Source organism: Sceloporus undulatus, chromosome 2 (genome assembly GCF_019175285.1).
Source record: "Sceloporus undulatus isolate JIND9_A2432 ecotype Alabama chromosome 2, SceUnd_v1.1, whole genome shotgun sequence".
In the NCBI taxonomy this organism is placed as follows: Eukaryota; Metazoa; Chordata; class Lepidosauria; order Squamata; family Phrynosomatidae; genus Sceloporus; species Sceloporus undulatus.
This window is the reverse complement of record NC_056523.1, coordinates 2,884,703-2,898,590: the sequence shown is the minus strand read 5'-3', so window position 1 is coordinate 2,898,590 and position 13,888 is coordinate 2,884,703. Positions and strand designations below refer to the sequence as shown.

The window sequence follows — 13,888 nt, the reverse complement described above, 5'->3', positions numbered from 1 at the left end:
CCTTCTCCCCCTCCCTCCCTCCCTCCACACACCGGAAGTGAGGTCATAGAGGGGAGCCGCCATCTTCTCCTCCTTCCCAGATACACATTGACCTCTCTAGGAGTCTGCTCTCACTGGTTTTAGGCGGAGAGGGGGCGGGGCTTCTTTCCTCGGAGGAGGAGGAGGAGGAAGCAGCAGCTCTCAGGTAAAGGCCGGAGGAGGAGGAGGAGAGAGACAGGGCTCTATCTGTTTATTTAAACAGATTTCTTCCCAAAGGGAGGGAGGGGGGAGCCCTGGGTTTTCCCTTCCCCAAAAGCTCCCCCCCCAGAGGCCCTAAAGCCTGGTTCGTAGGGCTGTAAGAGACCCCAAGGGCCATCCAGCCCAAGCCCATTCTGCCATGTAGGGACTCACAATGCTTCGTAACTATTTGCAAGGCTTAATTAATGGATTCATATTGGAAGGGCTGGCTGGCATATGGAGGAGGGAGCGAGCTTGTTTTCTGCTGCTCCAGAGACCAGGACCCAATGGAGCAATGGATGCAAGCTGCAGGAAAAGAGATTCCAGCTCAACATCAGGAGGAACCTCCTGACAGTAAGGACTGTTTTGACAGTGGAACACACTCCTTCCTCGGAGTGTAATGGAGTCTCCTTCCTTGGAGGTCTTCAAGCAGAGGCTGGATGGCCATCTCTTGGGGATGCTTTGATGGAGACTTCCTGCATGGCTCCAGGAGCCCCCTCCACTTTTCCCCTTTCTTAAGGTCTTTGGGGCTGTGAAAGCAGATGGGGCTGTTCACTCTCTTTGTAGCTGGGAGGCTTTTGGGGGAGAAGGGAAAGGGAGGCTTAGAATCATCATAAATCGTAGAGGCCCTCCAGGCCAACCCCAGTCTGTCATGCAGGAACATCAAAAATTGCCAGGCTTAATTCTCTCTTCACCTCACCCCTAAGGAGGGCCTGGAAACCATGCCTTATGAGGAAAGACTTAAGGAGCTGGGTATGTTTAACTTGGAACAGGGATGGTAACCCTGTTTACGTACTTAAAGGGGTCTCACATTGAGGAGGGAGCAACTTGTTCTCACTCACAATGTTACTTAAGCCATTATTCAGAGTTGGGTGTGACTGACATATCCTATGAAACCCTTTCCCTGGGAGATCCCTACAGAAGGCATCTCAGTTGCCGCCCCCCCCCTCAGTTAGAGCACTCTGTACATGCTTTCCCTCTGGAGAGTCCAGCACCAGGCCTATCAGAAGGTCTTGAGGGATGCTCTTGAGGAACAACAGACTCAGCTGCTTTTAAATATTGCAAGAACCACTAAATACTGTTGCCTTTGGTATCCTCTCAAGTTTGCTACCAGAACTCCTGTAGATACCAAAATATGTGGATGTACCAGTCCCATTACATACAATGACATAGTAAAATGGTGTCCCTTATATAAAATGGCAAAATCAAGGTTTGATTTCTGGAATATATATATGCATACTTTCAGGAAGTTATGGAGCTTTGAATCCTGGATAAAGAATCCATAGATAAGGAGGTCTGACGGAACACCTTCATATGGAAGACATGGATAGGTGAGAGGAAACAAGATGTTACTCATGTTAGAGAAAAAAAATTGGGGGAATACTTATCAAATTTGCAGATGACACAAATTAGGAGGGAATAGCTAATACTCCAGAGGACAAGGATCAACATTCAAAATGACCTGAATCAATTAGAAAGCTGGGCCACAGCAAAACAGAATAAACTTCAACAGGGAGAAATGTAAGGTACTGCACTTAGGGCGAAAAAATGAAGCAACAGATATAGGATGGGGACACCTGGCGTAAGGAACAACATGTGAAAGGGATCTAGGAGTCAAGTAGACCACAAGTTTGAACATGAGTCAACAGTGTGATGGCGGCAGCTAACAGGCCAATGCGATTTTAGGCTGCATCAATAGAAGTATAGTGTCTAGATCAAGGGAATAATAGTGCACTATATTCTGCTCTGGTCAGGCTCCACCTGGAATATTGTCCCGTTCTGGGCGCCACAATTCAAAAAAGGACATTGAGAAACTGGAGCGTGTCCAAAGGAGGGCGACTAAAATGGTAAAAGGTCTGGAAACCTTGCCCTAGAGGAACGACTCAGGGAGCTGGGGATGTTTAGCCTGGAAAAAGAGGTTAAGATGTGATATGATAGCCCTTTTTAATATTTGAAAGGATGTCACATTGAGGAGGGAGCAAGCTTGTTTTCCTGCTGCTCCAGAGACTAGGACCCGGAGCAATGGATGCAAGCTGCAGGAAAAGAGATTCCACCTCAACATTAGGAGAACTTCCTGAGAGTAAGGGCTGTTCGACAGTGGAACAACACTCCATCAAAGTGTAGTGGAGTCTCCCTCCTTGGAGGTCTTCAAACGGAGGCTGGATGGCCATCTTTCGGGGATGCTTTGATCTGGATTTCCTGCATGGCAGGGGGTTGGACTGGATGGCCCTTGCGGTCTCTTCCAACTCTATGATTCTATGATTCTATGAAGTTTAAAGCAGGGGTCCAAAACACACTGCAGAAATAATCCATCTTTGGACCACTTTAACTGCCTGTTTCAGTGCTAGGAAATTCTGGAAACTGTAGTTTTGTCAGATATTTAGCCTTCTCTGTCACAGAGCTTTGGTGCCAGAACAAACTATAATTCCCAGGATGAGCCAGGGCAATGAGCCAGGGCTGTTAAAGCAGTCTCAAATTGGATAGTTTCTGCAGTCTGTATTGGACCAGACAAGATTCTCTTACAAAGTTCTTTTAAATTTATTAATTCTTAAATAGTATTATGTTATGGTTTTGATCCTTCAGTTCATTTGTGACATGGCAACCTTAAGACATTTGCCTTCTCACAAGGCTTACTTCGCAACTTGCTTCAGAGGCATTTTGCCATTACCAACCTTAGAGGCTGAGAGAGTGTGACTTCTCCAAGGTCACTCAGTGGGTTTCCATGGCCAAGCCAAGATTCAAATGCTGATCTCCCAGGCCAACACACAAACCATATAATAATATTTAATGATCTTATATATCTACATGCTTGGAAAACTGTTTTTCCTCAGAAGGCTGCCAGCAGAGACTTCAGGGCTTCTGAGGAGAAAAGAACTGATATTTCGGTGTACTGTACTGTTATTCAGTGTTACAGATGTCTTTCAAGAGTACCATAAAATACACCAAGACTGTGAGAAGAACTGTAAGATTCATCTCAAGGACTTGTTCTTTGAATTTTATACTTATGATAAAGCATATATTTTATAAAGTGTATTTTTGTTTAATTTCATTGAAGTAAAGGATGCAGTAGTAGATGCCAAGTCTGATGATCAAAAGATTGGAAGGTTGGCAGTTCAAGGCCCTGATGCTGCTTGATGGGGTGAGCTCCTAGGACTAGTCCTAGCTTCTGCCAGCCTAGCAGTTTGAAGGCATGCAAATGCAAGCCAATAAATAGGTGCCACTTCTCAGTGGAAGAAGGTACAGCCCTGCTGGCCTCATGACCCCCAGAGCAGTCCTCAGGCAACGCTGGCTTTTCAGCTTAGAAACAGAGATGAGCACCGCCCCTACAGTCAGTTACGACTAGACATTCATGTCAAGGGACTACCTTTACCTTTAAAGGTAAAGATAGAGGTATTCCCCATTGACAAAGTTGTCCAGTCTTGTCTGACCGTAGCGGGCGATGCTCATCTCCGAAAAGCCAGCGTTGTCAGAGACTACTCTGTGATCATGTGGCCAGCATGATTGTACAGAATGCTGTTTGCCTTCCTCCCAAAGTGGTCTCTATTCATCTACTTGCATTTGCTTGCTTTTGAACTGCTAGGTTGTCAGATATTGGGACTAGTGATCGGATCTCATCCCAACATAAACTGCCAACGCCAGTCTTTACCACTTGAACAGCCTGTTATGAATTACTTGTTTTGTTTTGTCTTTGTATGGGGGGAAAAGGCTGATGCTGTGAAAAGATTGTGTATCTTATTAAGAGGTTCTTAACAGCAAGTCATGGCAAACTCTTTTCAGGTTTCTTTTCCCACTCTTCATTCTCCAGCAGTCCCCAGCCTACAAAAAAGCAAGGGCAGCTTTTCCTGCTAGGCCACCCTGCTTTACCAGGAAAGTCATCCTTCTGCACAGTCCCCATGAGGACTGGAGAGACCCTCTGGGCTGGAGAGCAGAGGTGGTGGAGGGGGGCTTCCTTTATTCTGCCCCTCACATCATAACCTCTGCATCCAAGCTCCCTCCTTCCATCAGACACTCCAACCCTCCAGAAATGTTTCTTGCTTCTCTTCCCCACTTAACAAGCCAGTTGGGACTGTCTCTCTCTTTCTGCTGTATCGTCATTCATTCTTGCCCCCTGACCTTTTTCTCCTGCCTTATCTTCTCTTTCTGGAAATGGGGACAGAGCACATGGCTTCTATCCTCCCCCCACTCTCCAATGCTGACATTTCCTCTTGGAAACTGTGCTTGCTGTGTATTTAATTCTTGGCAGACAAAGAGGGGCTGAAGGCAGCCATTTCTCTCTTCTCTCTTTCTCTTTATTCTGCCAACCTTAAATCTGAATCCCTGGCAGCCCTTGAAAGAGGATTCCAGGTAAAACTATGTTGACTAGATGAATAAATAGCCACTTGGTGCCCAGCTCCTTCCCAGGGGAGTCTTGAAAGACAGTCATGGCTCTTGGAAGGAGACCTATGGATCTTTTGCAGTAAATGAAAACCAGCCCTAGTGTTTTTCCCACCCTCCTTGCCCCAGGCTGCCTCCAAAACCTGGAGGAAGGGCTCTGCCTCTGTTTCTTCTCTAGTGGGTATCCTGTGTCTCTCCAGATGTTGATGAACTCCTCCTCCCATCATCCCCTTAGACAACATAACTAATAAGTGAGGTGTGCTGGGAGTTGTAGTCTGCCAACACCTGGTGGGCTGCAGCATTCCCACCGTTACGTTAGGGCTAAACTGGATAATCCCAGCTAGAGAGGTGTTTTGGAGGGGTGTTTCTGATGAATAAGAAAGGAACTGTACAGAAAGTCTTTTTGTTGTTGCTCTGTGCTGTTAGATTGGATTCAGCCAAGAGTAATTCTGTGAATGAGATACCTGCAAGAGACCTTGTTATGAATAGGTTCGAACAGGTCTTGCAGACTGACATTTTGACTTCATTCAGTGCAGTGTATTCTTCCCCTTTCTTTGCTGCCTTCTGCTTTATCGATCATCTGACCATGAGTCATGTCATTTCATGATGTGTCTGAAGTATGAGAGCCTTGGTTTAGTTATTTTGTATTCTAGGGAAAGTTCAAGCTTTGTTGTCTTTCTGGTGGTCCATGGAACATGACATAAATGTGTGTACATGTGAAACAGCTTCCTTTGTACTTTCTGCAGGTGGTCAGAGGTCCAGAATTGATCTTCCTGGTCTCCAAACAGAGAGAAAGGAGAGTCTCCACTGAATTCCTTCTCCATGGAAGAAAGTGTACGAAAGATGTCTTTGGAACAGGTTAACCTTCATCTCCTCCGCCTTTGCAGTTGAGCCATTGGGAGGGTTCTCCAAAAGAGGGTCCCAAATGTTTGATAACAAGGGCAGAGGGATTCCCTCTCCCTGATTGTTGTTCAACTCTGCCTCCCATGAATTGAATCCTTGGTGAGTCAATCTGAGGTAATGAGTGGCCAGATGCCATCCTCCATTCTGCAGTGACCTAGTTGATCAGTCTTTCCTGCCATCCCATTCCCCAGTCAGTCAAGGCCCTTGGAACAAGTGAACGTTCCCTCCTTCCTTCTTTACAATGGAACCACTGGGAGGGATCTGCAAATCCCAAATGGTTGATGCCTAGGGCAGAAGGATGACCCTACCTAGAATGCTCTTCAGATCACCCTGCCATAAATTGAATCCTGGGCTTTTAAGGCAGTGTTGGTTCACCATTTTGTTGGAGGGAGGCACCTGAACCATTATAAAAAACAGCAATTGCTAATGATTTAATTTGTTGTTCTCATCTTTAATTTGTGGCAAGGATGAGAAGAAATCCTTATTTTGTTCTTTGCCTCATGCACTTAAAGACCTGACAGTACAGGCTGGAAATCTGCCAATTGAGTGTCCTTGACTTATAATTGAGTGTCCTTGACTTATACTGCTTAGTAATGCAGATTGAGAAGACCTATGTGGGCAAGTTCCCACATGCTAAGTAAAATCTCTTTTCACATGAGAAATCTAGTTCATTAGGAAGGCTGGTTGTAAGGTATTAGATGAAGACAAGATTAGAATAACAAATCTTGAAATAATTTGTTACTGTAACCTTGTCTTCACCCAGTGAGTTAATGAAAAGAGACAGAGAAGTATTTAGGCATACAGTGTGCTCTCTCCATATGCAGACGCACTATATGCGGCTTTCAGTTTATGCTGAAGCTGCGCAGCAAAAGGAAGAATGGCATGCCGTGAGCATGGGCCCCATTATATGCAATGGGGTTCAAGCATGTGCACTTTTTGCCTTGTGCGGGGGGTCTGGAACGGATCCCCCATGTAAGGTAAGGACCGACTGTATCTTTTTCTCTCTCTATTCTGAAACAGTTACATAACATTCGGGATGCACTGTGTGTTTTCCTCCAATCCTGATAAGTCACTCTCTGGATGGGGGCTGTTTTCTGTTTCAGGTGACCTTTGAGGATGTGGCTGTTTATTTCACAGAGGAGGAATGGAACCTATTGGATATGAACCAAAAATCTTTGTACGAGGAGGTGATGATAGATAACTATGAGAATGTGTCTTCCCTGAGTAAGGAACTTGAATCTATTACTCTTCCTATGGAGACTGAGAGTTCTTTCATACTATGTGTCATAGTTCTGTGATTCCATTTTAATTGTTATGACAACATCCTGTGCAATTTTGGAATTTGTAGGTTAGTGAGGCATTAGAGCTCTCCAGTTGAGGAGTCTCCTTCCCTAAACTGGCAAACCTAGGATCTTGGAGGTAGGAACCATGTCCCCCCCCCCCATGACCCTCAACACATCCCAGAGCACTTTTTCCAAGTATTTGGGCCCTCTTTCAGCCTTTCTAGGTCCTGGACAGCCTCCAACCTTCTCTTGGGAAAAAGGCCTCCCCTGGCGCTAAAATGACAATGTAAAAACTTCCCTCACTTCTCCCAAGGGATGTTGAGAAACAACATTTTTTTCAGGTGATGCAATAGCGATACAATATCAGGTGATACAATCCTTTTGAGCCCCCCCCAGGGGTCCAGTGTGTCCCCCCCTAATCCCCAACAGTTGCCCATCCCTGTCTGGACCCTTGCCCTCACCAAAATCAGGGTCCAAATCCCACCTCAGACATAAAGTTCTCAGGCCCTTTTGCTCACTCTTTCCTATTTAATTGCTTATATATATATATATATATATAGAGAGAGAGAGAGAGAGAGAGAGAGAGCCTCCCAGGCAGCTCTTCATTCTCAGATCCAGTGATATCATTCAAAATAATTAATAATAAATAAATAATAATAATAAAAATTTTATTTGTATATCGCCCTTCCATCGATCAGGGCGGTGAACAACATATTAACAATAACAATACAAAAACACCATAATAAATAAAAATACAATACATCCATATTAAAAACAAAATTAAAACACCATCAGCTGGTCACCATTGTCGTTGGGGGGGAAGACCAACTGGAACTTCATTCGGGGAATGCAGATTGAAATAAGAAGGTTTTTAGCTGCTCCTTAAACTGGATCAGGGAGGTGGCCGAGCAGAGCTCTATGGGCAGCGTATTCCAGAGGGCCGGGGCAACAATGGAATATGACCTCCTCGTTGTGGAGGTTAGTCTAGCCCCTGGGACCCTCAGTAGTTGCTGCCCAGAAGTCCTGAGGGTGCGGGGCGGAATGTGTGGAGAGAGGCGGTCCTTCAGGTATCCTGGGCCCAAGCCATATAGGGCTTTATAGGTTATCACCAACACCTTGTACTGTGCCCGGAAGCGGGTGGACAGCCAATGCAGATCTTTAAGTACAGTGGTACCTCGGGATACGAAATACCCAGGTTACGAATTTTTCGGGATACGAAAAAATCCCATAGGGATTTAATGTTTCGGGTTACGAAAGTTTTTTCGGGTTACGAAAAAACTCCGGCGGGATTGGTACATGCGGGTGCCTAAAGGAGGTGTTAACGCAGGGCGAGTCTAGTGGGGGGAGGGTGGAAACTCTTGTCAGGTTTCTTTTCCCACTCGTCTTCTCCAGCAGGCCCCACCTACAAAAAAGCAAGGGCAAGCTGTCCTGCTAGGCCACCGGCTTTTAACCAGGAAAGTCAGCCTTCGGCACAGTCCCCCCCATGAGGACTGGAGAGGACCCTCTGGGCGGGGAGCAGAGGGGGGTGGAGGGGGGCTTCCTTTATTCTGCCCCGCACATCATAACCTCTGGCATCCAAGCTCCCTCCTTCCATCAGACACTCCAACCCTCCAGAATGTTTCTTGCTCTCTCTCCCCACGTAACAAGCGTTGGGCTGTCTCTCTCTCGTTCCTGCTGTATCGGTCGTCCATTCTTGGCCCCCTGACCTGTGTCTCCTCCGCCTCGTGCTCTTTCCTGGAAAGGGGACAGAGCACATGGGCTTCTAGCCGTCCCCGCACTCTCCCATGCTGACATTCCCCGCTTGGAAACGTGCTGCGGTGGTAGTTTAATTCGTTCGGCAGACAAGAGGGGCTGAAGGCAGGCCATTTCGCTCTGCTCGCTGTCCGTCTTGGCCTGCCACCTTAATCTGAAGCCCCTCCCTGGCAGCCCTTGAAAGAGGAGTTCCAGGGAAAACGATGTTGACTAGATGAATAATAGGCCACTTGGTGCCCAGCTCCTTCCCAGGGGAGTCCGTGAGGAAGACAGCATGGCTCTTGGAAGGAGACCATGGATCTTGTTGCAGGAATGAAAACCGCCCTAGTGGTTTTTCCCACCCTCCTTGCCGCCGGCTGGGCCGGTCCAAAACCTGGAGGAGGGGCTCTGCCTCTGTTTCTCCTCTAGTGGGTTCCCTGTGTCTCTCCAGATGTGGAGAACTCCTCCTCCCCATCATCCCCGTAGACAACATAACTAATAGGGAGGTGGTGCGGGGAGTTGTAGTCCTGCCCAACACCTGGTTGGGGCTGCAGCATTCCCCACCGTTACGTTAGGGGCTAAACGGATAGCCCAGCGAGAGAGGTGTTTTGGAGGGGTGTTTCTGATGAATAAGAGAAGGAACTGTACAGAAGTCTTTTTGTTGGTGTCTCGGTGCTGTTAGATTGGATTCAGCCAAGAGGTAATTCCTGTGAATGAGATACCTGCAAGAGACCTTGTGATGATAGGTTCGAACAGGTCTTGCAGCCTGACACTCTTGGACTTCATGTCCAGTGCAGGTGTGCGTTCGTCCCCTTTCCTTTGCTGCCTTCTGCTTTAAATCCGATCATCTGACCATGAGTCCATGTCATTTCATGATGTGTCTGAGTACGAGAGCCGTGGGTTTGTTATTTTGGTGTCTAGGGAAGCGTCAAGCTTTGGTGTCTTTCTGCTGGGTCCCAGGGAAGCCGACCTACATGTGGTGTACATGTGAACGCAGCTGTCGTCCTTTGTACTTTCGCGCGTGGGTCAGAGGTCCAGATTGGACTGCCTGGGCCTCCCAAACAGAGAGAAGGAGAGTCCGCCACTGAATGCCTTCTTCGCATGGAAGAAAGTGTCAAAGATGTCTGTGGACAGGTTAACCTTCATCTCCTCCGCCTCCTCTCCTCCGCTGCAGTTGAGGCCATTGGGAGGGTTCTCCAAAAGAGGGTCCCAAATGTTTGATAACAAGGGCAGAGGGATCCCGCTCCCTGAGTGTTGTCAACCGTCTGCCCTCCCATGAATGGAACCATGCCTGGTGAGTCAATCTGAGGTGATGAGTGGCCAGATGGCCATCCTCCATTCTGCAGTGACCTAGTGTGATCAGTCTTTCCTGCCATCCCCTTCCACCCAGGCAGTCAAGGCCCTTGGAACAAGTGAACGTTCCCCCCTCCCTCTTCCCTTCTTTACAATGGAACCACTGGGGAGGGCTCTGCAAATCCCAAGGTTGATGCGCTAGGGCAGAAGGATGACCCGCCTCGGAAGGCTCTTCGATCACCCCCTGCCATAAATTGAATCCTGGCGGCCCTTTTAAGGCAGTGTTGGTTCACCATGTTGTTGGAGGGAGGCACCTGAACCATATGAAAAACAGCAATTGCTAATGATGTTAATGTGGTTGTTCCCCATCTTATTGGTGGGCAAGGATGAGAAGAAACCCTGTATTTGGTTCCCTTTGCCTCATGCACTTAAAGACCTGACAGTACAGGCTGGAAATCGGCCATTGGTGCCCCCTGGCTTATAATTGAGGGTCCCTTGACTATACTGCTTGAGTAAGGGCAGATTGAGAAGACCTATGGGGGCAGTCGCCACATGCTAAGGTAAAGCCGCTTTCCACATGAGAAATCTAGTCTTAGGAAGGCTGGTTTGGTAAGGTATTAGATGAGACAAGAGTACGAATAACAATCTTGAAATAATTTGTTACTCGTAACCTTGCTTCACCCCGTGAGTTAAGGAAAAGAGACAGAGAAGTATTTCGGCAGACAGTGGGCTCTCTCCATAGGCAGACGCACTATATGCGGCCTTCAGTTTATGCTGAAGCTGCGCAGCAAAAGGGAAGAAATGGCATGCCGTGAGCAGGGCCCCATTATTGCAATGGGGTGCAAGCATGTGCACTTTTTGCCTTGGTGCGGGGGGTCTGGAACGGATCCCCCAGGTGTAAGGTAAGGACCGAGCTGTATCGTTTTCTCTCTCTATGTCTGAACAGTTACATAACAAGTCGGGATGCACCGGTGTGTGTTTGCCTCCCCCATCCTGAGAAGTCACTCTCTGGATGGGGGCTGTTTTCTGTTGCAGGTGACCTTTGAGGATGTGGCCTGTTGTTTCACACGAGGAGGAAGGAACCTATTGGATTGAACCAAAAATCGGTGTACGAGGAGGTGATGATAGATACTAGGTGAGAAGGGGTCTCCTCCCTGAGTAGGAACTTGAATCTATGACTCCATGGGAGACTGAGAGTTCTTCTCATACTATGTGGCTAGTTCTGTGATTCCATTTTAATTGGTTATGACAACATCCTGTGGCAATTTGAATTTGTAGGTTAGGACTGCAGGCTGGCCCCAGGTGAGGGCTCCTTCACCTAAACTGGCAAACCTAGGATCTTGGAGGTAGGAACCATGTCCCCCCCCCCATGACCCCACACATCCCAGAGCCACGTTGTTCCAAGTATTTGGGCCCTCTTTCAGCCTTCGCTAGGTCCGGGACAGCCGCCACCGGCTCTTGGGGAAAAAGGCTCCCCTGGCCGCGAAATGACAAGGTAAAAACTTCCCCTCCTTCTCCCCAAGGGATGTTGAGAAACACATGTGTTTTCAGGTGATGCATAGGCGATCAATATCAGGTGATACATCCTTTTGAGCCCCCCCCCCCGGGGTCAGTGTGGTCCCCCCATACCAGCCCCACAGTTGCCCATCCCTGTCTGGACCCTTGCCCCTCCACCAAAATCGAGGGGTCCAAATCCCACCCCCGCGACATAAGGTCTCCAGGCCCGTTTTGCCACTCTGTCCTATTTATTGCGTTATATAAAATAGTATTAGATAGAGAGAGAGAGCACGAGAGAGAGCAGCCCCAGGCAGCTCTTCATTCTCAGATCCAGTGATAGTCATTCAAATAATTAATAATACAAAATAAAATAAAAAAATTTTATTTGTATATCGCCCTTCCATCGGTCAGGGCCGGTGAACAACATATACAAACAATCAAAACACCAAAACAATAACGAAAGACATCATCCAGTAGAAAAACAAATTAAAACAGCCGGGGGCAGCACGGCGGGGTCACCACGGTGCGTCGGGGGGAGACAACGGGAACCACGGCGACGGCAGGTGAAACGGGGGGGGGGGGTAAGAGCGGACAAAGCGGCTGGTGGGGGGGGGGGCTGGGGGGGGGTGGGGGGGTGACGCGCTCGGGGGCGTGGTAAGGTTTTTAGCTCCTTCTTAAACTGGATCAGGGAGTGGCCGAGCGGAGCTCTATGGGCAGCCGTATTCCAGAGGGCCGGGGCGACAATGGAATATGACCTCCTCGTTTGTGGAGGTTAGTCCTACCCCTGGGACCCTCAGTAGTTGCGGCCCGAAGTCCTGAGGGTGGCGGGGCGGAATGTGTTGGAGGATGGCGGTCCTTCAGGTATCCTGGGCCCAAGCCATATAGGGCTTTATAGGGTTATCACCAACACCTTGTACTGTGCCCGGAAGCGGGGTGGACACGCCAATGCAGATCTTTAAGTATAGGTGGGTAATATGGCTGGCCCTGGAAGTACCAGTGACCAGTCTGGCTGCCATTTCTGTACCATCTGTAGCTTCCGGGTATTGGTATAAGGGTTGCCGCATGTAGAGCGCATTGCAGAAATCCAATCGAGAGTTACCAGAGGCATGTACCGACCGTTTCAAGGTCTCTCTGGGCCAGGTATGGGCACAGCTGGCGAATAAGCCGAAGCTGATAACAGGTGCTCTTGACCGTCGCTTCACCTGAGCTGTAAGGTGAAGCGATGAATCAAGAAGGCACCCCCAGCTGCGATGCCACGGAGTCCTTCACAGGAAGCGTGATTCCCTTCAGGGACGGTGAACCACCGCCATTTCGGGACCAGGGGAACCATCACAAGTAACCCCTCCGTTTTCTTCTGGATTCAGACTGAGTCGGTTTTTTCCTCATCCAGCCCATTGACTCCAGACAGGCCACGAGAGGAGAGCGCCATCCTCGTCACTGCATCAGTCGGAGACATAGAGAAGACTATTTGGGTGTCATCAGCGTACTGATAACCCCCCGCGCCCCATGTCTCCCGGATGATTCTCTCCCAGCAGTTTCATGTAATGTTTAAATAGCATGGGAGACAGAATGGCTCCTTGAGGGACCCCAGTTGGTGAGGGCCCTCTTATCGAGCACACCGTCTCCCAGCTGCACCATCTGTGGAACCCCAGAGAGGTAGGAGCGAACCACTGGAGCGCAGTGCCCCCGATTGTCCCCTACCTCTGCCAGCGCTCCAGAAGGATACCATGGTCTATGGTATCGAAGCCGCTGAGATGTCCAAGAGCACCAACAGGGACACGCTTCCCTGTTGATGCCCAGACGGAGATCATCAACCAAGGCGACCATGGCCGTCTCACACCCCGGTAGCCCGCCCGAAAGCCGGTTTGAAATGGGTCCAGATTGTCCGTTCTTCCAAGATCGATTGAAGTTGGATTGCAACCGCCTCTTCGATCACCTTCCCCAAAAATGGCAATAGCGATACTGGCCGATAATTATTAGGCATCGAGGGTCGAGGGAGGGCTTTTTTAGCACCGTTTTACAGTGGCCAATTTAAGCTGGATGGAAATTGCCCATCCCTCAGATGTATTTATAATCCGTGGTAACAACGAGTACAGCCGGTCCCCCTGAGCCGCTAGCCATGATGGACAGGATCGAGAGAGCAGGTTGTCTTCCAAACACTTCCAAGGATCTTTTCCACATCATCGGTACTCCCACAACTCAAACTGTAGTCCAGTTAATAGAGTCCACGGGCTCTGGATGCCTCTACCCCTAGGTTCTGCTCTAATGCTGGCGTTAAGACCTTCACTTATCCGAGAGGTTTTTATCCGCAAAGAAGTTGTTAATTTGGTCACAGCAGGCCTTAGAAGGTTCAAGGATCTGGTTCGGGGCAGGAGGGAGCTGAGTTAGCTCCCTGACCACCCTGAAACACTCTGCTGGACGCAACTCGCGCGACGCGACGCGACCGAGCACCATAGATGAGTTTCTAGTGCTCGATGCCTCTCCATAGTCCTCCAACAGGCGGTCTAGGAGAGCCTTGTCGGCTAAGCGTAGGTGTTTCCGCCAGCGGTGCTCTAGCCCGTCGCAGGTCCCCCCGCTTTCATCATTTTAAT

General features: G+C 48.7%; 1 protein-coding gene across 9 annotated transcripts in view; it reads left to right on the top strand.

The window, feature by feature from the left end:
• Nucleotides 1-90: 90 nt before the first annotated feature.
• Nucleotides 91-13,888, top strand: part of LOC121923012 (zinc finger protein OZF-like) — a 16,059-nt gene continuing 2,261 nt past the window's right edge. Inside the window, exons 1-4 of one of the 9 annotated variants that reach the window (XM_042453083.1) lie at nucleotides 91-184; nucleotides 3,048-3,178; nucleotides 5,337-5,448; nucleotides 6,597-6,717. In XM_042453083.1, the coding sequence (XP_042309017.1) occupies nucleotides 5,413-5,448; nucleotides 6,597-6,717 (157 nt within the window). In that variant the 5' untranslated portion in view covers nucleotides 91-184; nucleotides 3,048-3,178; nucleotides 5,337-5,412. Of the gene's footprint in view, nucleotides 185-2,589; nucleotides 3,179-3,598; nucleotides 5,593-6,596; nucleotides 6,718-13,888 lie in introns of those variants that run through there. The other 8 variants (XM_042453084.1, XM_042453091.1, XM_042453087.1 and 5 more) reach the window with 8 other exon arrangements.